Source organism: Manis pentadactyla, chromosome 7 (genome assembly GCF_030020395.1).
Source record: "Manis pentadactyla isolate mManPen7 chromosome 7, mManPen7.hap1, whole genome shotgun sequence".
In the NCBI taxonomy this organism is placed as follows: Eukaryota; Metazoa; Chordata; class Mammalia; order Pholidota; family Manidae; genus Manis; species Manis pentadactyla.
In genome coordinates, this window is record NC_080025.1 from 38,671,952 (window position 1) to 38,696,555 (window position 24,604).

Consider the following 24,604-nt stretch of genomic DNA (forward strand, 5'->3'; position numbering starts at 1 on the left):
TAAATTATTGAGTAAGCACCCTAGCAGTGAATCTGCGGGAACAGAGGGGCCAGATCCCATGGTGAGAACGAGACCGTTCAGAAGTCGCTGAGGCGTCCCTGAGCGATTGAGAAGGTCACGGAGAAGACCAGGCACAGTTAGGGGGTCGTCACCACCTCTAACCGTGGGGTCGAGGCAAAAACGCCAGGGAGGCTCGGTACCTGGTACCAGGAGTTTACGAGTAGAGTAGATACGTAGATAAAGGGAGACTGGGCTTCAGTGGATGAGAATTCTCACCATGGGAAGGCAGAGAAGGGTCGACTATGGTGATCAACCATGACTCTGAAAGTCGTGGTTGGGGGTGCCCCTGTCCCAGAGGAGCCCTTGGAGGTGCCGGACACTCAACGGTCACTTCCCAGGTTCCAAAGGGACATTTAGTTGACCATGAAGGGCAGACTCACCAAATCGAAGGCCGGTGTTGGGTGAGAAGACGAGTGACCAGGGAAGTGGACAGTGAGCCTGTGGAGGAGGATCGGGCAGTGAGGGTTCCCAGAGCAGCTCAGGTTCCCGGAGGAAGAGCAAAGTCAATGGGAGAGCCTCATCCGGAGTCACAGCACCAATGAAAGGGTATCTCCCCGCCACCCTCCTTACCCAGAATGACTTGGGAGATACAGGCCCACGCAAGAGACTTTATTATCTGAAGGAGAAAGTGGCTGCTCCAGACAGGGGTGTGTGGGGGGGGGAGAGAGAGAGAGAGCAGGGGGACAGAGAGAGCAGAGATCAGAGAGAGAGAGCAGGGGGACAGAGGGAGAGAGGGAGAGAGAGCAGGGGGACAGAAAGACAGAGACAAAGAGAGCAGTGAGACAGACACAGAGAGAGAGAGAGAGAGAGAGCGAGCAGCAGCGTGTTGCCTTTTATTGTTGCGGATCCACTCGGCTTGTTGCTTTGGGGGAGGGTCGGGATGTTTATAGAGATAAGGAGGGGCAAGCATAATTCTCACCGGCTTATGTGCTTGGGACCATGGGGTAAATGGAGGATAAATTACTATATTGTTACAGTAAGTATGTAACCTTTTAATCTTAAACTTTCTCCAACCTTTCAGGGCGCCTCTCCTTGCTGCAGTTGCCTGTTGCACTTCTCTCTGTAAGTAACTTTAAATAAAGCTTTTACTCTGCTTCACTACTATGCCTCTGCCCTTCAATTCTTTGTCGTGGGGTAGCGGGGGCAAGGACGGTGGAACTACACATCGCTCCCCCAACAAGAACATGTACCAGGGAGTCTCTCCAGCTGGGAGGCGGAGGGACATTAAGAAAGTGAGGGATGCGAACCTCTTTGGAAAAAAAAGCAGAAAAAGTTTTAAACCAGCCAATGAAATCAAGACAAATGTTAAAAATGCCTAATATAGTTATAATTTGCTTAGGAGACCTCCAGGAAAGAATGTGAACCCTGTGATACTCAGCCAATGAGGAACCAGGGGAGGGACTCGCGTGCCAAGGAATAAACCGCTTGTTGTAAGCGCCCTGAGGGCCTGCTCACCAGACCCACGATCCTGCAAGACCGTCATTAAAGCCTCGCTCCGCTGTTCCCTTTGACTAAGTCGGACCAGTGAGCGCGTTTCTCACAGCGGGTTCCCCTGCGGCCTCCCTTCCGCCCCGGGCCCAGCGCCACCCTCAGACCCCAAACCTCTCGCGCCGGCCCTCAGCGGGTAGGGCGGGGCTTCCGGCTTCCGGCCTCCCGGGCGGGGCTTCCGGCTGTCGCGGCCCCGACTGGCCGGGCGGAATCGGTGGCTGCGGCAGGATACCGTGGGTTGGCCATGGCTGCCAATCTGAGCCGGAACGGGCCAGCGCTGCAAGAGGCCTACCTGCGGGTGGTCACCGAGAAGTCCCCGACCGACTGGTGGGCGCCGCGGCGGGCCGGGGGCGGAGGGGAGCGCGCCGCGGGAGGGGACCCCGGGGCCGCGCAGCCGCAGGTGGGCCGTGGCCCACCTGGCTGCTCACATCTGCGCCACAGCCCCCGGGTACCGTCCCATCCTCCTCTCCTCTTGGCCCGCCATGCATGGGCAGGTGGGCGCCCGGCGAATCCCAGACGCTCCCCGTCGCGACCTTCCCACCGGGCGCCGTCCTGGCTACTGGCCGCGCTGGCTGCCCCGGAATTTCCCTGGCAGGGGTCCCCATCCCTCCCTGAGAAAGAGGAAGCAGCGTCCGGCGCCTTCCAAACGCCGCTTTCGCGAATGGGCCTCAGTAGTCCGGAGGCCCATCTGGGAATGGGAGTCTTGCCCCGGAAGCATCAAACAAGGTCCGGGTTTGTGTCCCTGGTTCTCTGAAAGTGGATTTCAGAACCTCCCTTTCTCCAAGAATGCTTCTTCCTATGCCTGGTCCATGGGGGATGAATGAAACAGCGATGGATGGTGGCTGTTTAGTAAAAGATCCCGTCTTCTCTCCACCTCCACGTGACGTCTTCGGCTAGGCTGTCCAATGTTTTCCTGCCGTTGATGGGCTTTACTGTACTGGAAGCCTGGATCTGAAGTCTGTCGAATAACTCTGGGCAGCCTTCACACAGGGTCAGCTTCCCGTTCTGCAAGGACTGGTAGTCATGCATGCTAATTCTGGCACTTTCCATTTGTTTACAGTGTTTTCATTGACCAGTTTTGAGCACTTCCAAACAATATGCTGAATAAGATGCACTATGGGAACCAGCTTTGGGGAGACTTTTCTTAGGGCCTGGGGCAGGCCCACTGGGTGTGGCCATGCTACTGTGATGTCTGGTGTCTGCTTTCCCTTTTGCTCAGCACAGTGGCTGTCACACAGTGCACTGCTGTGACACTGAGGACATCACAGCTTTACCTTGACTTCAGCCCCAGGCCTTCTGGGGAAGAGTTTCAGAACACCAGCTGCCTGGACCCGCAACATCTCTGCAGACTCCAGTGCGTAGGGCGAAGGCGATGTGGGTATCCCATGGCACTTGTGTGGTCTGCAGGGGAGCCAAGCAATGCGGCTTCTGGAACACTGTTCTAATTCGTTAGGAAGAGTGTCTGGTAACTAGTAGAGTTTTTCTGCTTTCTTTTCTTTATAATCTCTCAGGAAAGTTCACCCACGTATCAGACACTATTATTTCCCTAATTATTATTTCTAGATGTCAGCCGCCCACTACACCTATCTCCTATTCTCAGAGGGCCCTTACTTCGTCCCTTGGAAGTATCTTCACACTGAGTGCCCTGTTTTCACATCCATGTGAGGCCACTGGAAGCAGTCATGCCCCCTCTAGTCCTGCCCAGCTAGGGTTTTGCTTCTCTATGTGCTCTTAACCATCCTCTGACTTAACCAGGAGTCTCTGGGCCTCCTGATGTGTCTCCTTCCAGGTCTCTTTTCATCCTCTGTCTTCAGAGACCATCACTGGTTTGGAGATGATACCCCACAGTGCAGCCGGCAGTTCAGACTTCCCTCTTCAGGTCTGCCATGTTTCCAGCTGTCTCTTGGGCTTCTTACCAGAGCTCTCTGCTGCCACCCGGCTCAGAAGCATATCCCCCATCTCCTCTCTCTGCCTCACGAGAATGCTGAGCTTCCTCTTCCTCTTACCCAGTCAGAGCCCAACCTCGCCAGCCTCCTCCCCCACCCCCAGTGACTGGTAGCACTTTGGACCTGCCACTCCTCAGCAGCATAAACCTCCAGCCTCTGTCCTCATTGTCATACTATTAAGTACATGGCAGGTCCCCACTCACTAGCTGGAAAAATACCTAGACTGTGTCACTTCTCTGCTTAAACTCTGCAGCTGCTTCCTGTTGAACATTAAGTAAAGCCCAGTGTCCTCAACCTGACATACCCTTCCCACCACCCCTCCCATTTAACACACTGTGGCCACACCTGTCTACCAGCATGTTCACCTTCTTTCTCTTTCTCAAACTTGCAAGCCGGTTCCCCCTCAGAGCTCTTGCTCTTCTGCTTCCTCTCCTGGAGTGCCCTCCCCTGCCATCACAGAGGGCTCCCCAGACTTCACTTATCAGCACCAAGGTCACCTTGGAGAGGCCGATTCCATTCCTAAGCCCTGGCTGCTGTTTCATTTTTCCCATTTCCTTGTTTGACTTCCTCCATACACATGCCAGACACTTCACTGGTTGTCTTGTCACCTTTGTCTCTTCAACAGAAGGGGTGAGGTGGGACCCACCCCATCCCTGGTGTACGCTGTTAGTATAGTAGATGCTCAGAGGAAGGGTGGACCGAGGGGCAAGAAGGTGGTAGAGGGTATCAGAGCAAGAAGAGGTGGTCTCAGTTTTGCTGGATCATCAAAGGTCTCAGATGCAGAGTAGGCACATTGTCCTGAAGCCTGTGGGGTGGGAAGCAGCCGTAGCTGCAGCCGTCCCTCTTGGCTCTCTCTCAGCTCTTCCCCTAGACAGAGGTGTTCACCTGCACCCATTTTACCACCTGACATTACATTCCTGTTAATGTGTGTGGTTTTGGTTCTCCACTAGAAAGTAAGTTCCGTGGTCAGGCCTCTTTAGGATTACTAGAAGCTATATTCCCAGCACCAGCAAGCTGCAGGTTCTCAGGACTTGTTTTTGGAAGATTTTTTAATTATAAGGTGCTTGGTGCCCCATATTCCTTGTGCTGTGCTCAGGCTAGCACACCATTTTGTTTTTAAAGTTGATTTAAAAGAACGATGACACTCAACTGAATGTGGGAATGAGTCTCAGGACTGGGGACATCAAGAAGGTGGCATAGGCTGAAGCCCAGGGTCTCGAGGGGAATGAAGTTGGAGGGGCAGGCGGCAGGCATGGAGCTTGGCTCTTAGTTGCTACTGGGTCCCTTCTTGGAAGCTCCGGGCTGAGCAGCCAAATGTTCCCTGCTGCCTGCCCAGTGTCCCCACTGTCAGCAGCCAGGCTTCAAGGCTTTCAAGAGGAGGTCTGGTCAGGACTCCAGCCACAAGAGTCTGGACACTCTCCCAGGCCGCCTTCTGTCTCTTCTCTGAGTGTTCTTTTTAGCATCGTTCTTTCCACGTTCTCTCTGTTGGGAAGCAGTGCCTCTTTCCTGGCAGCCTGTCTTGTCTTCCATACCAACCAGATCGGCTGAACCTGGGTCAGATTTCTCCCGACTTTCTCAGGCATAGGCAGGGCGCCACAGGCTATATAGCAAGGCCCTGGCTGATCTAGTTGCTGTTAGGCTGTTTACCCCCAGAGCGCCTGTCTGGCTTGCCACAGGCTTGAGCTCTGAGGCATGGGGAGAGGGCACACTCCATTGATATGCCCTTGACATGTGGTCTAGTGGGTCAGTGCCCCACCCTGGTCTGCCAGCACTGCCTGGAGCTGAGCTGAACTGTGCAGACCTGGTGCTGATGACAGCTCTGTGCAGACTGTGGAGAAGCTTGCTCTTGCAGAACGTTCTCTTTGAGTAACCTTTGTTCTGGCCAAAGGACCTTCCATGGCCCAGATTTAATAAAATTTACCCTAGTTCCTCAGCATTTCAGGGACACAAGTTTATAAGCTCACATCTTTTCCAAAGTTCTTAAGAATAATCAGTCTTACAGGAGGAGAAAGACATGGCCCAGTGTCAACTATGGTGTTAAGGCTCTGCTAGATATAAATTTGCTCCACCAAGGAGCCTGTTCTGTGTGGGCTCTGGCTCGTTGAGTCAAAGCCCCTGTGGTTTCTGATGCCATGTGCAACCTATAAAAGTCAGTGTCTGTTGGAAGAGTCCCAAACCCAGAGAGACCTGAGCCGCCAACCCCTCTGGCTTTCGAGAAGCGCGGAGGGGAGAGGCACAGAGGCACCAGGCAGCCCTCCGAGGGGCCATCTGCCTACTTCTTGGGGTGCTTTGGCTCAGGAACAATCTTTCATCTTTTCAAGGTCACCTACCTGGTAGCCAGGCGAGTGTTTCACACATGAATGTAAAAAGTTGCCATAAAACTTTACAGCCTAGTTTTCCTCGAAATAGTTGTTGCCTGTCTGTCCCGCACAGCACGGCCCTGAGGGAAGTCAGACCAGCGCACTTCCCATCACCCCAGCTTCAGAGCTGAAAAGGCCACACCTCCCTACCCAGTGTGTCAGGGCCATGTCACGCTGAGCTTTGGGCACAGCCTGAGGCCGTGGCGGGTGCCCTAAGAACAGATGGTGGCCAGTGCACTGGCTATAGAGCCTGTTTGTGTTTCCAGGGCTCTCTTTACCTATGAAGGTAACAGCAATGACATCCGCGTGGCTGCCACTGGAGGTGAGTACTGGGCAGGGAGACGGGGTGCAGCAGGAGACAGGAGACGGGGCATGAAGGGGAGAGGCGTGTGACCCGTGGTGCTCCATCTCGGCGGGCATCCGAGCCATCACAATGGGAGGACTCAGTACCCAGTGTCCTCTGTGTGTGGCGCAGCTCCCCTAGCTAAGAGTAGACATGTCCTACCTCACTTAGTGGTCCCTGATCTGGTTGTGGACCAGGCACGGTGGCTGCAGACAGACAGACAGGTGGGGGCCCCACCAGGCAGTGTGGGGCCCCCAGCACTCACAGGCTGTTCTGGTCAGCTTTGGGTTCTAGATGTTTCTAAGTGAAAATTACTCCTGGCTTTCTTAGCCTAGAGACGCAGGACAGCACTGCTCTGTGTAGCTGGAGACATGAGAGGGGGAAAAAGGCCAGGCCTCCCTATCCCACAGGCGCCTGTGCAGGCCCATGCCACGTGCCTAGCCTGGCTGGGGCAGGGTGCTGCTGGAGAAGTGCTCACCCTTCCCTCTCCCTCCTCCCGGACCACCCTCCCTGAAGAGAGGCAGCATCCATGCACGTGGAACAGGGTGACTGGGAGGTGCTACTCAGGTCCGCGTGTCTGGAGGTCTCTGCAGGAAGGGCAGGCTCCCGGCCAGCGCTGGGCAGAGGCTGGCAGAACGGGCTGGGCCTGAGGGGCCGGAGGGCCGTGGGCCCCCAGCTGATGCCTCTGACTCCTCTGTACTCAAGGCCAGCTGGCTGGCCCAGTCATACACAGCATTATTATCCAGTGTGCTGTTGCCACACCGTGGTTTCGGGGGCTTGTCGCTTCCATGAGCTCCTCTCTGATGGTCCCTTCTAGAAGGAGGCCACTGGTGGTGGCCTCACGTGCACTGTAGGCAACTAGGAACCGCAGATTCAGCAGCCCAAGTTTCCTCTGCCACCCCCAGTGGTGTGCACAGGGCTAGGGACTACCCTAGCTTCTACAGAGCCCTGTAGCTAAGATCCCTGCCCCTGCCCCTGCCCCTCCTCATAACCTGGGAAGGTTTGGTGGGTTGTTAAAAACCCCAGAGTCTAGGATGTGCTGGGCCCATAGCCTGTGTCTGGGAGAGTGGCTTAGGGCAGCTTGCTCCTGTGCCCCGTCATCCTCAGAGGGCCTGAGAGCTGAGCCTGTGCATGCTGTGGGCTGTGCCATCTGCTTAGGACCCTCTGAGTGGCCCTGGAGTCTAAGCAAACACACGGGTAAGTGTGGGGAGACTCACAGGCCCTCTTATTCCAGGACCCTCTGGGGGGTCCACACAAGGGTAAAATGTGGCAGAGCCCCTCCATTTGGAAGTCTGGTGTCTGATTTGTAGTGAAATGACATTTTTTATTTCTAAAGTTATGAATGGGTCTGTAGAAGTGGTGTTTAGACATGTAGGGTAAAAAATCTGAGCCCTGAGTCTCCTGGACTTCAGTGGGCCAGGCCCAGGAGCCTGATTCTGATGCAAGGGACTCTGAGAGCCCTGGTTTAGAGGCAACTTGGATTCCCTGTCCCAGTGGACTGGGTGCCAGGGCAGACCGCTGGGCCACCTCTGATCCTCCTTGTGACTCCACAGAGGGTGGCCTAGAAGAGATGGTGGAGGAGCTCAACAGCGGGAAAGTGATGTACGCCTTCTGCAGAGTGAAGGACCCTAACTCTGGCCTGCCCAAGTTTGTCCTCATCAACTGGGTAAGTGGACCTAGAGGGCTATGAGTTCTCATCAAGGTGTGACCTGGAAAATGCCCTTTTCTTCTTGGTGACTGGAGTAGAGGAGGACTTGACCTCAGGACAGCTCAGACAGAGCTAGGGTATGAACAGGGTAGTGGGTCAACTTGCTGTGGCCCAGAGAATACCTGGGACCTTTCGAGCACAGAATTCACCCTCCAGGCCTAGAGCTCCTCCTGCAGATGGAGTGCAGACCATCACAGGACACTCTTGTCCTTATCCCCTTTATTAGAGCCATCCTGAGGGAGCAGAGGGCCTAGAGAAGGGCTGGGAAGTCTCTGGTAGCCCAGGACAAGGCTTTAACAGAACAGAATCCCTGGGCAAAGACGAAGATTCTGAGGTGCCCCCTGCAGATGTCCCAAGAACCTCCCCCACTTAGAGGTGTGGGCTCACCTTGTTCTCTGCCTCAGGGTTACAGTTTTCTCTTTGCTGAGATGCGGGGAAGCTGCCGGGTCTCAGGAGAACTCTGGCTTTGTGGGGAAGCCCAGGCCACGGGGCATCAGTGGGTTACACTGTGCATGCTGTATTGCAGACGGGCGAGGGTGTGAACGACGTGAGGAAGGGAGCATGTGCCAACCATGTCAGCACCATGGCCAGCTTCCTGAAGGTGAGGGCTGCTCCCTAAAGGGCTTCCCAGAGGTCACCGGGCACCAGAGGCCCTGGCTGTAAGTGAGCAGAAATCCCAGCTGGAGTTGGAAATGTGCCCTGTCCTGACACCCCACTGACCTCAGGATGTGACCTGAGGCTGCTCCCCTCGTGCTCAGTGAGTGCATGGGAGGCCAGAGTGGGGCCAGAGCCTTCATAGGGAGAAGAATGAAGGACTGTGTCCTTGTTGATCAGGAGGGCCATGCTGGTGCTGGTCTGGGCAAGGCGGAGCCGTGGGTCTCACTTGTTTCCCAAGCACACAGCCTGGCAGATGCACACAGTACACAGTAGTCAGTCATCATAAAAGGCAGCTGTGTTTAGTTTCAAAAGCGTTTGTATCGAAACATGTTTGTCGCTCACTTGCCAGGTGACTTGAAGTTCTTGGGTTATTGGCAAGGAGACTCGGAATCTGATGTTTGGCCAGAATTTTTTCAAATATAACTCAGTTTCTCCATCTAGACCTGAAAGAGCAGCTGTCAGTCTTACTAGATATTTAGTAACAGTGAGTGAGGTCCTGGGTCTCACCTCTCAGGAGAAAATCAGTGGCATCTTTTTGTAGAAAATGTGTCCGTTTCCAAGCCTTTTACTGTTAGTTTGCGTCAATCAGAAATGAACCCCTTAATGCCCCAGCTGTCTGCCTAACTGCAGCAGGAACAGACAGCCCTACTGAACATGCCACCGCCATGGCACGGGGGCAAAGGCCTCACTCGCAAGCCGGCTGAGCACAGGGTGGAGGCCTTGGGCCAACACGCCTGCCCACCGTTGGGCTTGAGCCCTGTGCAGAGCCTGTTGGCGCTTGCAGACAGGTGGGTAGCTGCCCTCCGCCAGAATAGCTACCATCCGCTGAGTGCCCCTCCTGCTGCAGGGGGCACACGTGACCATCAATGCCCGGGCTGAGGAGGACGTGGAGCCCGAGTTCATCATGCAGAAGGTGGCCAGGGCCTCTGGCGCTAACTACGCCTTCCACAGGGAGAGCAGTCGCTTCCAGGACACAGGTCCCCAGGCCCCCGTGGTGAGTTCTGCCAAGGCCTGAGGCAGGGGGCCCGAGTGTGCCATTCCCAGCGTCCAGATGGGCTGGACCTCCCCGTGCCGCCATGTCCCTCAGGCTGGGCCCCTTGCCTGCCTGGCTGCCAGTCCTGAGCAGGGTCACGTGCCTGGCAGGAGCAGCCCCCAGCCCTGCCTGGGGTTCAGTCGGCTGTTCCAGAGCTCTTTTGCCGACCCTGTGTGGTCAGAGGTTCTCTGTAGGGATAGCCCAGTCACCCTGACGCCACAGCACCTGCATGTCTTCTGCGGCCCTGGACGGTGGCTGTGCGGAGAGACTCCAGGGGGTGGACAGGGCAGCCCCCTGTGAGTCAAGAGCAGATTCCTGCAGGCATGCAGCCCTGGCACCTGGTGGGGAGGCAAGTCCCCCGAGGCACAGCAGATCCGTAGAGATTCTGGGGGCTGTGTGGTAGTCAGCTATCTGAGGCTGGGGTCCAGCCCTAGGCCTGCCTCAGAACTGCCCGGCTTTCAGGGACCTGGTGCAGAGACCCCCTCAGTGCCGTCTGGGTCACGCTTCCCTGCTTGGTGTTTCCAGGGCCTTTCCGGCTACCTTGTCAGGCTCTGTAAAGTTCTCTGGGCCAGGCACCACCCCAGGAGTTCTTGCCTGTGCTGTGCGCTCCCACGGAGGGCCCTATAGTGAATCCCCTGTCCTCTGCAGGGCTCTGTGTACCGGAAGACCAATGCTGTGTCTGAGATTAAAAGGGTTGGAAAAGACAGCTTCTGGGCTAAAGCCGAGGTAATACCCTGGTCTGCAGCTGACATCTCGTAAGCTCCTGGCAGGTGATAAACATGTCTTAGCCACTGTGTCAGTTTTTCTTACAATAAGCTCACAGAGCAAAAGGTCTTGTTAGCACCTATTCACAGGTGGTCACATTGAGGCCTAGCAGGGTTAAGTAAAAGGCTAGCGTGTGTCCTTTGAAGTCCCCTGCTTCACCACACGCCCATTCAGGCTTCAGCCATGTGGAGTGGCTTGCACGGAGTCGCTGAGAAGGCAGGACCCCTTGCTGGCTGTGCAGGGTTGAGCAGGCCGGTGGGCGCGGCTATCCCTGCAGAAGGAGGAGGAGAACCGCAGGCTGGAAGAACAGCGGCGGGTGCAGGAGGAGCGGCAGCGGCTGGAGCAGGAGTGCCAGGAGCGGGAGCTGCGTGAGGCCGCCCACCGTGAGCAGCGCTACCGGGAACAGGACAGTGAGCCCAGCCTTCAGAGGTGAGGCCCAGTGGGTTGGCTGCCACTGGGCTGGCTTGGAACTTTCTCCTCCCAGGGAGTATCCAGGGCAGGTGAGGGTCACCAGGGGCCTGGCTGGGTGCAGCTCTTCCCTCTGCGCACCCCCCCCCCAGCAGGAAGTGTGAGCAACAGGAAGTGGTTTCGAGGAACAGAGAGGAGCAGGTGAGACTTGGACGCTCTCCCCAGTGGGGTTAGTCACTGCGGCACACAGTCCCTCGTGGGAGGCGGCCTGTCAGAAACTCTGTGTGGGATCCTGGTGTGCAGGCTCCGCCTGGCAGGTCTAAGGGCAGTGTTACTGTGGAGTTGCACAGCCAGTTGGGGCAGACTGGAACCCGGGACACGTGGGTGTGTCAGGTGGCCACGGAAAGGAGAGAGAAGGCTGGAAGCTCCCAGTGTGGACCCCAGCCCGTTCCCCGAAGAGGTCTGTCGCCCCACAGCAGCCAGGAACTGGGTGGGCCAGTGCGCTCCTGGCCCTTACTCGCTTGCTGCTGGGTCCCCGTGCTCCCCCAGGAGCCTGTCTCCCAGCAGCCGGCAAACCCACGGGAGCTCTTCAGGCAGAAGGAGAGGTCCATGTCCACCACATCCATCTCCAGCACCCAGCCAGGTGAGACTTCCCTCTGGGTCTGGCCATAGGCAGGGCAGGCTGACAGGGAGCCTGACATAGTACAGATGTGTCAAAGTGACAGGGATGAGTGAGCAAGAGAGCCTGTGCGCATAGGGCTACTTCTGGAAGGGGAGCCTAGGACCCCGGGGTCGTTTTCCTGCCCTTAACCTTGTCCTGCAGAGACCTGGTGGGAGAGGAGGGGCCACCTGTGGCTCCAGGGTAGAGATCCTCCAGCCCATAACCACAGCTCACACATCAGTCTGCTAGCTGGATCCCAGGAGCCTGCACAGTCACCTCTCTGGCCCCCACAGGACATAGGACTGTGCTGCCAGCCAGCTTCCCCACGCTGCACTTGGCCCCCGAGGGGCTCCTTGGAGCATACCGGGGTGTATGTGTCTGTGTGTTTTTGTGTGTGTGTGTGATGCACACTCCAGGTGGAGTTTGTGCAGCTGCATTTCTCCCCATGCACTCCTGTGTGACAGCTGCTGTCCCAGGCGGGCTGCCCTCCAGGGAAACGGCATGGGGCAAGGGAAGGCTGAGCCCGCCGCCCTTGCCCCTTTCTGGCTGCCTGATGGGCTGTGTGTCCACCGGGGATTTGCAGGCCGGCTGCAGAGCCCCTTCCTGCAGAAGCAGCTCACCCAGCCTGGAGCCAGCAGAGAGCCAGCTGAGCCATGTCAAGCTGCCTCAAGGCCCATGGCAGGCAAGGCCCTCAGCCACCCCGTAGGGGCTTATGTGGGGGGTGGGCGGGAACAGGGTGGCCTCTCCCCTCCACAGGGTCAGAGGGGGCTGCATCATCCTGTGCAGGTCTCCATGAGCAGCCAGCAGCCAGCACCCCTTTCGGTCCAGTGCAGACAGAAGAGGAGTCCCTGTATGAGGAGGCCCCGGAGCAGGACACCCTGTACGAGGAGCCCCTGATGGTGGGTCCCTGCAGCAGGACGGGGCTGTGATGGGGCTGTGTGCCCAGAAGCACCCTCCTTGGCCATGCTGAGGGTCGCCTGACTTTTCCATGGTTTGCTACACACGGATTATTTTAATTTCGGAGCATCCCCATGTGCTGATTTGTCCGGCAGGCACAACTGTGTGAGAGGTGCTGGGGGGCAGCATAGGGGGTGGGGGGCAGCAGCCTCTCCCTGCAGGCCTGCTGTAGTTAGCTGGCTGCAGTGACCAGGATCCCAGACTTCTTCCTACCCATGGGCAGGTGCAGCAGCAAGATGCCAGCTCTGAGCATGCCAGCTGCTACCCAGGGCTGAGCAGGAAGGGGCTCTGTGCCCGGGCCCTGTATGACTACCAGGCAGGTAAGGTGCTGTGGCCCAGCTGCCTAGGCCCACGGGGCCAGAGATCTGGAGATGGGGAGACAGCCCTGGGGGAGTTGGAAGAGCCGATGGGACAAGGAGGGGGAGTGGGTGCACCACACAACCCGGGGTCCCTGCGTGCTCTGTGAGTCCCAGTTGCCAGTCTTGTTCCAGAGCCTGAAGTGTGACCAGAGAGGTGAGCCAGGCTTGGATGCTGTTACCCCAGGGTACCCCAGGTAGAGGCCTCGGGGAGCTGACATGCAGAATTGCTGTCCTCCAGCCGTTTGCTGAAATGGGAGCCCACAGTCACACCCTGTAGGAAGGTGTGCCTGTAGGAGTGGCCACTGGGGTAGTGTCAGGACAGGCTGGGGGCTCGTGCCCAGGGCCCCAGAACCTCCGGCTCAGCATCTGGGCTTACCTGCTTTGCAGCTGACGAGACCGAAATCTCCTTTGACCCTGAGAACCTCATCACGGGCATCGAGGTGATCGATGAAGGCTGGTGGCGGGGCTATGGTCCTGATGGCCACTTCGGCATGTTTCCTGCCAACTACGTGGAGCTCATTGAGTGAGGACCCTCCACTGCTGGCCAGGGCCAAGGGCCATCCTTCCCTTCCCCACCCAGACATGGTTCTCTTACTGCTGGAAGTGGTGGCGTGAGAGTTGCATGCACCGTCTTCCTATGGGACAAGCCTGCTGCCTCTCTCTGGCTTGGGTGGCTCAGTCTTTTTCACCTCAAATTTGGCAATAACTTGGTGATTCCCATATATACTTCTAGCAGCTCCCCAGGCCCTCCCAACCAGCTTGGCCCTGGGCCCCATGGAGGACATTGAGCCCCACAGTGGCCAGCCCCATGCTGACTGTGGCCTGATGACCCCACTGCCAAGCTGGGGGTTTAAGCAGGTGCAAAGACCTCCATGAGGCCCCCTTCTCCCCTTGCCTTTCTTCCTCTTCTTGGCTCTAAGGGTGGTGGCTGCAGCTGTTAGTGACCCTTGGGAGCAGTGAACCTAGGTGATGACCAGAGTCAGGGTGGATCGCGACAGTTCTGGCAGCAGCTCGTCTTTGGAGATCCTGCTCTGAGCGTCCTGCACCTCTGTCACTCTGCCTGGGCTGAGGGCAGTGGGGACAGGCCATGCCCCATCTGAGTATGTGAAGGGGGCACAGAGACACGAGTCCTTCCTGGGGCCAGTCCTGTCTGCTGGCCCGGTGTGTGCCTCAGCCAATTCCAGTTCAAGAACAGTACCAGTGGCCTCTACCATCATCCCTTCCTTCTGCCCCAGCCCATCTATGTCTGCTTTAGGGGTGAGGATTGCCCCGCACAGGCCCCACCCAGCTCTGATCACCTTGTCATCATCTGAATGCCCCTGTGTGGAAACAAACCCCTTCCTGGCTGGCTGCCACGTGCACCCACAGGTGCACCCGCAGGCCTCAGGCTGTCAGACCCTGGGGGAGGCATAAATGTTAAGATGTGACTGTCAGGCTCCTGCATTTCAGTTCTCTGAGAGGGGCTGAGGGTCACCCTGCCCCCTGCCATGGGAAACCTCCACCCGCCAGGGCAGAGCGCATGTGCATGTGGAGTGAGGTGCCTACCATCCACTGAACATCTGGTGAACTGGTCCTGTGTCCTGGAACATGGGAACGGAAGGCTATCCTGAGAAGTCCCTCCCTGCAGCAGCCGGTGGCACATTTTGTCTGCCCCCAGGCAGAGCTGCAGGCAGGCCTCAGCCTGTCCTGATTTCTCTCCCACAAAGATGACAGGGACCACCCAGCTGTGGGGGCCCCATGCAGCAGCCAGCTGTGGCCTTGTCTGTTCCCAAAGGGACACCAGGCAATGGGCTTGGGACCACCTCATCCTTCCCACAAGGCTGCAGACACAGCAGAGGACAACCCACCTGAATAAGCCGGCCCTGAGATGGCATCCTGGCTGTAGCCCTCGCTATGGGCTCTCCCAAAGCAACCCCAGGCACCCTGATTCTAGAGCAAAGCAGCCACATGGGGATGAGGGCCAGGCTTCCCCCCTGGTTCATGGGATCTCCACCCCTAGTTGGGGGTGGGCTGGGCACGCAGCCCTGGGCAGGTGCTGGGAAGCACTAACCAGGCCTGCAGGGCCACTGGACTCCAGGTAGTGGGGGAGGTGCCTTTATTGCCAGACCCACCCTTCACTTGGCCTTGCCCTGGGCAGCCACAGCCTCCATGGCCTTCCGCACAGTCTCTTCATCACCCAGGAACTGCATGGGCCTGGTGGGCTTCAGGGCCTCGTTAAGCTCGTACACGATGGGGATCCCTGTAGGCAGGTTCAGCTCCATGATGGCCTGGTCCGACATCCCTGAACCAGAAGGACAGAATCCTGAGCACCCTCCAGCCTGTCCCCCGGGCAGCCACCTGCTCTTGCAGACTCTAAGACCTTTGGGCCACAGAAGTGGGCCTAGACAAGGTCAAGGCAGACCCAAGGGAGACGGGGCAGCCTACAGAAATACCAAGGAAAACGACCTCAGCCCCACCCCAAGCTGCCACATCAGGGGCAGCACCATCGGTCTCCCAACATGACCTCTGGCTGGGCTGATGGATGCTGGATTCAGGAAGGACATTAGCCACTTGGTTTCTAGAGAGTTCTAAGTCCTAGATGTCCTAAGCAGGGGATGATTCTGACAAATGGGGGAGGAGGGACAGTGAGAAGGGCCAACCATGGCCAAAGTGGACTGAGGCTCCGCCTGGTGGAGAGGTTCCTGTGGAAACCTGACACGGCCAGTCTCCACGGCCCCCAGCCTGGAATAGCAGCTTGACCTTTCGTGTTTCCCGTCACCCACCACCCCTTCAATGCAAGGAGGGCTTAAAACAATATTCTCCAGGCAGCAGAAGCCCCCAGTCATGTTCCTCTTGGTGCATCTTCCCTGGGACCAAACTGACAGGCGTCAACAGGAAGACCCCAGAAAAGAGGGTAGAAGGTGGTCTTCGTGTGCTGGGCTCTGCACCAGCTGTGAGAGATGTGCACAGACCCCGCATCCTGGGGAGGGCAGCCTGGCACTGGCCAGGCCTCAGGGCCTGCCTGTGCTCTGGCCAACTGCCCCCCAGCCTCAGCAGGCTTGGGGCTCCCCACCCTACCTGCCTTCCCTGCTTAACAATCCCAGTATGTTTGAAGGCCATTCAGATTAATTTAGACATGTGCTAAAGTCTGAAAATCCTGAGGGCTGTGTAACTGTCTAAGGTGGTACTCAAAGGCAGCCGTGTGGAAGGAGCCCAGCTGTAAGCCTTGGGTCTCCAGGGCTCTCCACACCCCATCCTTTTGACCAGTCTACCTCTGCCTGGAGTCAGGTGTGAGCTATGACCTTAAGAATCAGAGTGGGCAGTGCCCTGCCCCAGGCCCCAGGGGCTGAGGCCCAACTTGTGAAGTGGCCTGACCAGGAAACGATGATTTGGAGCCATTTGGCCCTGCCTTTCTTCCAGCTGGGTGCCCTGGGGCAAGATGCCCACTGGAACTCCCCATCTTCTCCTGGGGCTTGTGTCTGGGAAACTGAGAGGGACCCCGCTCCCCTAGTACCTGAGCAGGGCCTGGGCCCCCACTCAGTGATGGCAGACATTTTCACCCACAATCTTAAGAAGAAAACTACACAGTGACCCAGTGCAGAAATGAAGCAAAAAGCCTTTTTCTAAATGGCTTCTCAACCATCCCAGTGCAATTCAGTGCGGAGACCCCACCCTGGGTCTTGCAAAGCTGCCTCCGCCAGGCAATGGGCACTTGGCTGAAATTACAGGAGGGGGCTGACTGGCTTCAGAGTGCCTGACCCCACCTGCCTCCACCCACACTGCACCTCACCTTCCAGGTGCTTGACGATTCCACGCAGGCTGTTCCCATGGGCTGCAATGAGCACTCTCTTGCCAGCCTTGATCTGGGGGACGATCTCCTCATTCCAGAAGGGCAGGGCCCGGGCAATGGTGTCCTTGAGGCTCTCGCAAGTGGGCAGCTCCCCGGGCCTCAGGCCAGCATACCGACGCTCCTGGGGGCATCCACACTGATGTTCCTTCCCCAGACTGCCACCCACCGGCTGGGCCCTGGGCCCCCAACCCCAGGCCTTCCCTGCAGCCCACACAGCCCACCTTACTGATGGAGCCGTGGTAGGGGTGCTTCTCATCCATGGGTGGGGGCGGGATGTCAAAGGAGCGCCTCCAGATCTTCACTTGCTCCTCCCCGTGCTTGGCAGCCGTCTCTGCCTTGTTGAGGCCCGTGAGGCCCCCATAGTGCCGCTCATTGAGGCGCCAGGTGCGCACCACGGGCAGCCACATCTGGTCTGTGCCATCCAGGATGGCCCAGAGGGTGCGGATGGCCCGCTTCAGCACCGACGTGTAGCAGATGTCGAACTCCACCTTGGCGTCCCTGATGGCCTGGGCCCCCCTCCTGGCCTCCTCAGCCCCCTTCTCACTCAGCTCTGCATCAAACCAGCCGCAGAAGCGGTTCTCCTGGTTCCAGGTGCTCTCGCCATGCCGGACCATCACCAGGCGGTGGGTGGACATGGTGGGGAAACCTAGGATCCGGATGAGCAGCTGCCTTCCAGGTGTCCCCAGTTTTATAACAGTCATCCCCATCCCCCACCGGATCAACTGCCAATCAGCATTCCATGCCTGATGGGTGGCAGCAGGTGGCCAGTAGCAAAGCCAGGGGGAGGGCAGACCCAGAGCTAGACTAAAATTGCCAAGCAGCCAGCAGTTGCCACCCAGCCCAGGCGTGTGGGGCTACTGAGCAGGGCTGGGGGAGGACACGAGGCAGAGCCTCAGGCAAGCCCAAGGCGGTGAGCAGGGACAGAGGGGCGCTCCAGACAAAGAGCCTCCCCCCACCAGGGCAGGGCTCCCATCCCAATCCCTGTTCCGTGCTCCCCCAGGCCTGAGGCCCAAAGAAATCCCAACCACTTTCTCTTGGTCACTGTTAGCACAGCTGGAACAAGCCTGCATCTCAGTAAGGAAACTGGCAGGGAGTCAAGGAGAGCCAATGATGTGTGTGCCCACATCCGTGGGCATGTCTATTGTGTGTGCATGCATGTACTGTGCATGTGTTGGCCATGTGTGCACATTGGCGTGTATGTGCATACAGGCAAGTAACATGCATGTGTGAACATGTACATGTGTGTGAGTCGCCAAGTCCCCCCAGTGGCGTCACTCTGCTCTGTGAGGAGTGAGGGGCTTACACAATGGCAGGGACCTTCTGTCCAGAGTCCTCACCTCTCCCCAGGTCCCTCTGTCCCAGCAGGCCCTCTGCCCAGCTCTGCCCACAGGATGAGCCCTATGGCTGCTGGCCAGGCTGCAAGGGCTGCAATATCATCTCCACTAGTCCCTTCAAGGGACAGAAGGTGGGAAGTGCCACTGAGGACAGAGCCAGAGGATCAGGGGCAGGGGCGTGGCCCAGGGGGTAGAGGGCACTTCTGGTGGAACAGTGTGGGCAAGGAGCCAGGGAAGTGTGCAGAACTGGTTTCCAGCACAGCTGGGCAGCTGCAGGCCTGGCTGCCTGGGCCAGAGGGGGGCAGTGGGTCCCTTTCACTCAGGTCCCTTTGTTGAGCCACCCTTTCCCACCCAACCTGCCCTCACCCAAGCCAGACTCACCCCTCGCTGCTGAAAACACCTTTAAGAAGAAAAAGAAATCTAAGCTTCGTGCTGCCAAGGGGCCTCCAGCATAGACGTGCTGGCTGTTAGGTCCATGCCCGGCACAGCAGGAGCTCCTAGAGGTAGGTTGGGATAGTCTGCCCCAGGAACCACAGCCTTCACCCTGCCACACTTCTGACGATGGAAAGGGGTTGATGGGAGGCCAGCAGAGGGGTCAGCTACCACCTGGAGCCTGGGTCTGAGTGTGTGAGAAGCTGTGCAAAGCCTTCCAGGTGGAGGCCCTGCACCCCAAGGCTGGCAGGTGGAGGTCATCCTCATAGCAGTGCCACATGCAGGTCTTGTTGTTCCAGCTCTATCCTTGCTCAAGCCACATCTGATTTGTGGTCTGCTTTTTGTCCCCCTGACCACTGCCTAAGCCCTGGGAGCCAGGTGGGGGGCTCATATTCCAGTTGGGGAGGGCAGTGCCAGCAACTCAGCCAGCTACCCTAGCTCACCCTGGCTGCTAGGAGGGAGTGAATGAGGAGGTAGGGAAAGGCAGAGGCAGCCACTTTCTGTGGGAGGCAGCAGTGGGCAGGCAGAGACAGCCCTCTGAGGTGCACTTGGGTAGAGCAGCAGGGAAAGACCCAGCCATGAGCAGTCCTGGCAAGGTGCATTCTGGGCAGAGGAGCCAGCAAAGAACAGCAGGCAGGCATGTGGCAGAGTCACAGGGTGGGGCAGGTGGCCCTGGGCCCTGGCGCATTGTATGAAATCCCATGCAGTGTGGGGAAAACTGTGGAGGCCAAAAACTCAGGTAGAGGCAGAGACTTTGCTGAGAAGCAGGTTGCTTGACCTGGGCCAAGAGCAACAGGGTGGTGAGGAGCTGGGCCTTGTTGCCAGTTGGGGGCAACACAGGAGAGACAGGGATGTCAAGAAAGCAAGGGCCCTCAAAGCACAGTTAAGGGCTTGGGGCACAAGACCCAGCTTCTGAGTCTTGGCTCCAGCCCAATTATTCATTCAACAAGTACTCTCTGGGCATGTCCGGGGTGTCAGGTCCATTCAAGCATTTGGGGTACAGCCAGAGGCAAGCAGAACCCTGCGCTGCCCCCTGGGTTCTCTGTCTGAGTGAAGGCATATGGTGTGTGGTGTGCTGGTCAGTGATGCAGGCCAGGAGAAGCTAGCAAGGAGGTGTGAGGGCTGCTGTTCCACAGGAAGCCCAGAGAAGATGAAGTGAGTACCCTCCACTGGTCTCCACCCCTGACCACATCCGTAACTTCTGGGCAGGTGCAGACAGATTTCAGACAACTAGGAGAAAAGCAGCAGCAGGCAGATGATGCAAGATCAGACCCAAAGTTCCACAGAATGGTGGTGAGTTCAGCATTTTTCCTTCCAGGACTGCCCAGCCTAGGGAGGCAACGTGGACAGAAAGGACTCCAAAGAGAGGATCCCCCTGGTCCAAGGAGAAGAAACGAAGCCCCTACAGGTCAGAGAGTGGGGGAATCCTCCTTTTCCACCCGAGCTTCTGGGCAATAATGTGAAGGTAGCGTGGTGACAGCAGTGTCAGAACGGCAGGCACCTGAACCCTGAAAGCATATGGCAGCACTTCTCTCTGCCCTCCTAGCTGTGGCCTGGATGCAGCTGTGCAGCAGGGTGGGGAAACAGGCCCCAGATTTCTGGTCAGAGGTCGTGGAAAGCAGGCCCCAGGGAGCTATAAAATGACAGAGCAAACACGAAGAGGAGGAAGGGTAGTGAGTGACCTGGGGAAGTTACACAGGAGTTCCTGGGCTCCCTGCCAAGCTACACATGTGGGGTCTGACCCTGTATGCACACCACAGGCCCCAGACTGACCATGGGTGGGTCAGACAGACCCAGGATGGATCTGAGGAGCAAGCACTTTACACACCAGTCTTGCCCTGGAACCAGAGCCCCAGAAGAAAGGTGACCTGGTTGCCTGCTAAAGCAATACAGTCAATATTCTCCTTAGGGTTTAAACAAGGTCCAGACTCTCCACATAATATTCAAAACACTAGGACATTCCTTTATGTGGCGGTCCAGTTTTCCCAACACCATTTGTTGAAAAGACTGTCCTTTTCCCATTTCATATTCTTGGCTCTTTTATCATAAATTGCCCATATAAACATGGGTTTATTTCTGGGTGCTCTATTCTGTTTCATTGTGTGTCTGGTTTTATGCCAATACCACATGGTTTTGATTACTATAGCTTTGCAATATCATTTGAAATCACAAAGTATAATATCTCTAGCTTTGTTCTTTCTTAGGATTGCTTTGGCTATTTTGGGTCTTTTGTGGTTTCATATGAATTTGGGGATTTTTTTATTTATGGAGAAAATGCCATTGGAATTTTAATAGGGAGTACATTGAATCTGTAGATTGCTTTTGGTAATATGGGAATTTTAACAATATTAATTTTTCCAATCCATGACCATGGAATATCTTTCCATTCAAGTCTTTGATTTATTTCATCAATGTCTTACAGTTTTTAGTACATAGACTTTTTATCTACTTGGTTAAATTTAGTCTGAAGTATTTTGTTCTTTTTGATGCAATTGTAGATGGGATTGTTTTCTTGATTTCTCTTAATTTCACATTCTCTAACAATGTATTTCATTGCTAGAAACACAATTGATTATTGTATATTGATTTTGTATCTTGCCACTTTACTGAATTCCTTATTAATTCTAATAGTTTTTTGTGGAGTCCTTAGGATTTTTTATACATAACATCATGTCATCTGAAAATAGGTACAGTTTAACTTCTTCCTTACCTATTTGGATGCCTTTAATCTCTTTATCTTGTCTGATTGCTGTGGTTAGGATCTCCAGTGCTATGCTGAATAAAAGTGGTGAGAGTGGGCATCCCTGTCTTGTTCCTGATTTTAAGAAGAAAGTTGTCAGCTTTTCACTGTTGAGTATGATGTCAGCTGTAGTCTTACCATATATGGCCTTTATTATGTTGACATATTTGACAGTTTTTAATCATAAATTGATGTTGAATTCTGTCAAGTGCTTTTTCTGCATCTAGTGAGATGATCATATTGTCCTTCATGTTGCTAAGGTGATATATCACATTGACCAATTTGCATATGTTGAAGCATTCTTGTACTTCTGGAATAAATGATCATGGTGTATGATCCTTTTAATATATTGTTAAATTCATTTTGCCAATATGTCGTTGGGGATTTTTATATCAGGGATGTTGGCCTGTAATTTTCTTTCTTTGTAGTGTACTTGTCTGGTATGGTATCAGGGTAAAGCTGACCTTATAAAATAAATTTGGAAGTGTTCCCTCCTCTATTATTTTTAGGAAGAGTTGGAGGATTAGTGTTAATTATTCTTTAAATGTTTGGCAGAGTTCACCAGTGAAGCCATCTGGTTCTGGCCTTTACCTTATTGGGAGGTTTTAATTTACCACTTGAATCTCTGTACTTGTAATGTTCAGATGTTCTATTTCTTCATGATTCAGTCTTGGTAGGTTATATGTTTCTAGGAATTTATTCATTTCTTCTAGGTTGTCCAATTTGTTGTTGTATATTGTTTACATCAGTCTCAGGATTCTTTGTGTGTTGTGATGTATCAATTGTAATGTCTCCTTTTTCATTTATAATTTTGTTTGAGTCTTCTCTTTTTTTTAATTGGTGAGAGTAGCTAAAGGTTTTTCGATGTTGTTTACCCAGCTCTTAGTTTTATTGGTCTTTTCTATTGTCTTTTTAGACTCTATTTCATTTATTTCTGCTCTGATCTTTGTTATTTCCTTCCTTCTACTAACTTTGGACTTAGTTATTTTTCTAGTTCCTTGAGGAGTAGTTAGATTGCTTATTTGAACACTTTCTTTGTCTTACTGTGGGTATCACTATGACCTTCCCTTTTATAACTGTGTTTGCTGCATCCCATAAGTTTTGGTGTGTTGTACTTCCATTTTCATTTGTTTCAAGATATATTTTTATTTCTTTTTTTATTTCCCTTTTGACCCATTGGTCAGGAGTATGTTGTTTAATTTGTTAATTTCCAGGTTTCTTGTGATTTACTTCTATTTTCATACCATTGTGGTCAGGAAAGATGCTTGGAATGATTTCAATCTTCTTAAATTTATTAAGAGTTTTTTGTGTGTGGATATAATCTATCCTGGAGGAATGTCCTAAGTTGTGCTTGAGAAGAATGTGTATTCTGCTGAAGGGTGGAATTGTTCTGTAAATGTCTGCTCTGTTAAGTTCATATGGTCTAATGTGTAGTTTAAATCCAGTGTTTCCTTACTTTCTGACTGGATGATCTATCCATTGTTGAAAGTGGGGTATTAAAGTCCTCTACTATTACTGTACCCCTATGTCTCCCCTCAGGTCTGTTAATGTTTGTTTTATATATTTAGGTGCTCCTAAGCTGGGTGCAAAAATATTTTAAAATGTTATATCCTCTTGTTGGATTGAGTCCTTTATCATTTTATAATGACTTTGTCTCTTCTTACAGGCTGGCTTGCAGCACTGACCTAGGAGATGCCAAGGATATTTTAGTCAAGAGCCTAAAAGTTGTAAGATGCTGCAGTCAAGTGTACCTAGAGGCCTATACCTCAGTTGTAACTGTAGCGAAGGAAGTCCTGGTAGGTGCTTAAGATTCTCCTGCCTCCTGGACTTACACCACACACAAAAATCAACTCAACATGTATTAAAGACTTGAACATAAGACCTGAAACCATAAAACTCATAGAATAAAAACATTGGGGTTAAACTCCTTGACACTGGTCTTAGCAATGATTGTGGGATTTCATATCCAAAGCAAAGGTAAGAAAAGCAAAATATGAACAAGTAGGACTGCATCAAATGAAAAAGCTTCCAAACAGTAAAGGAAACCAACAAAATGAAAAGTCAGTGTATTAAATGGAACAAAATATTTGCAAATCATATAACTGATAAGGGGTTAACATCCAAAATATATAAAGAACCCTTTCAACTCAGTAGCAGAAACCAAACAATCTGATTTAAAAGATAAATAGAGGAACTGAAAAAGACATTTTTCCAAAGAATACGTGCAAATGACTACCAGGTGCATAAAAAGGCCCCAACATCACTAGCAATCAGGGAAATGCAAATCAAAACCACAACGAGATATCACCTCTTACCTGTCAGAATGGCTCTCATCAAAAAGATGAGATAACAAGTGTTAATAGCACGTACTGTGGCAGGAATGTAAATTGGTGCAATCACTGTGGAAAACCAGAATGGAGGTTCCTCTGAAAATGACAGATAGAAATACCATATTATCTAGCAACTGTACTTCTGGGTATATTTTCAAAGGGAATGATAAAAGGGTCTCAAAGAGGTATCTGTACTCCCTTGTTCATTGTAGCATTATTCACAATATCCAAGATATGGAAACTAAGTGTCCATCGATGGGTGAATGGCTAAAGAAAATGTGACATATATATCTATGTCACAGAAACCCTGCCATTTGCAACTAAATGGATAGTCCTTGAAGACATTATGCTCAGTGAAATAAGCAGAGACAAGTACTCCATGGTGTGCCATTTACATGGAAAACTCAAACAAAAAAAACTGTCAGTAATCACCAATTAATGCATGCTTTAAATATCCTTAATTTTGATCATTTAAAGGGTGTCAGATGATCAGCTATGGAAGTACATTTTTCTGATAATATTCCTTTCTCTTAAAAAAAAGCAGTTCCTGTGTGGTGATCTCCAATAAGTTCTTCACAATGGTATAAAGGACACATCAAAGTGTGGGCAAAGGTTTTGTTTGTGTTTATACAGAGGATCAAAGCCTAATTTGGCTACCCAGAAAATAAATTAAGATATGATATGAAGAACTTCCAACATCAACATTCTCTGGAAGAGTCATTCCAGAAGATGATCATCAAAAAACTTCAACAAAGATCCTGGTGCTGTTGCAGTTGTAGCTGCATTCATCCCACCGGTTCCTGGACTTGCCATTGGAATGAAGAAGGAGATATCTAAGCTGGCCTGTGCATACAGTAAAACAACAAATTTGACTGGATCTATACTGTCGGAACTCAACCAAGAATTAGGAGAAGTGCAAGTTGCAGCGCTCCAAAATCTTGTGACTATAGACTATCTACTGTTAAAAGAACATATGGGATGTGAACAGTTCCCAGGAATGTGTTGTTTTAATTTGTCTGATTTTTCTCAAAATATTCAAATTCAGTTAGACAATATCCATCATATCATTGATAAGTTTTCACAAATGCCTAGGGTGCCCAACTGGTTTTCTTGGTTTCACTGGATATGGCTGGTAATTGTAGGTCTGCTTTGGTTATGTAGCTGTATTCCTATTATGTTAATGTGTGCATGCAA

At 53.5% G+C, this 24,604-nt stretch overlaps 2 protein-coding genes across 15 annotated transcripts; one reads left to right on the plus strand and one right to left on the minus strand.

Moving 5' to 3' along the window:
* Positions 1-1,712: 1,712 nt before the first annotated feature.
* DBNL (drebrin like) lies at positions 1,713-24,313 on the plus strand. Of its 13 annotated transcripts, none has more exons than XM_036910215.2 (16): positions 1,716-1,875; positions 6,121-6,176; positions 7,751-7,863; positions 8,432-8,506; positions 9,410-9,556; positions 10,244-10,321; positions 10,638-10,789; positions 10,924-10,969; positions 11,318-11,411; positions 12,013-12,111; positions 12,216-12,328; positions 12,610-12,706; positions 13,133-13,268; positions 19,659-19,748; positions 22,747-22,876; positions 23,952-23,993. In XM_036910215.2, exons 1-16 carry the CDS (start codon positions 1,793-1,795, stop codon positions 23,976-23,978), a joined length of 1,536 nt encoding a protein of 511 aa, XP_036766110.2. In that variant the 5' UTR covers positions 1,716-1,792; the 3' UTR covers positions 23,979-23,993. The 13 variants fall into 13 exon arrangements, with proteins under 13 accessions (XP_057361268.1, XP_057361264.1, XP_057361267.1 ...); XM_057505280.1 differs by having other exon boundaries at positions 1,717-1,875; positions 10,921-10,969; XM_057505281.1 differs by lacking the exon at positions 8,432-8,506 and having other exon boundaries at positions 1,714-1,875; positions 10,921-10,969.
* PGAM2 (phosphoglycerate mutase 2) lies at positions 14,824-17,209 on the minus strand. 2 transcript variants are annotated; one of them, XM_036910228.2, is made up of 3 exons: positions 16,796-17,209; positions 16,515-16,695; positions 14,824-15,026 (listed from the first exon to the last, which is right to left on the minus strand). In XM_036910228.2, exons 1-3 carry the CDS (start codon positions 17,207-17,209, stop codon positions 14,860-14,862), a joined length of 762 nt encoding a protein of 253 aa, XP_036766123.1. In that variant the 3' UTR covers positions 14,824-14,859. The 2 variants fall into 2 exon arrangements, with proteins under 2 accessions (XP_036766123.1, XP_036766122.1); XM_036910227.2 differs by having other exon boundaries at positions 16,515-16,710.
* Positions 24,314-24,604: the final 291 nt, after the last annotated feature.

Excerpts from the sequence above, each read along its gene's own strand:
- DBNL (XM_057505280.1), top strand. The coding sequence starts at position 1,793 with ATGGCTGCCAATCTGAGCCGGAACGGGCCAGCGCTGCAAGAGGCCTAC. Across the intron at positions 12,707-13,132 it reads CCTGTATGACTACCAGGCAG|CTGACGAGACCGAAATCTCC; the intron begins GTAAGGTGCTGT and ends CCTGCTTTGCAG. Across the intron at positions 22,877-23,951 it reads CTGTAGCGAAGGAAGTCCTG|CAGTTCCTGTGTGGTGATCT; the intron begins GTAGGTGCTTAA and ends CTTAAAAAAAAG.
- PGAM2 (XM_036910227.2), bottom strand. The coding sequence starts at position 17,209 with ATGTCCACCCACCGCCTGGTGATGGTCCGGCATGGCGAGAGCACCTGG. Across the intron at positions 16,711-16,795 it reads ACCACGGCTCCATCAGTAAG|TGTGGATGCCCCCAGGAGCG; the intron begins GTGGGCTGTGTG and ends AAGGAACATCAG. Across the intron at positions 15,027-16,514 it reads AATCGTCAAGCACCTGGAAG|GGATGTCGGACCAGGCCATC; the intron begins GTGAGGTGCAGT and ends CTTCTGGTTCAG.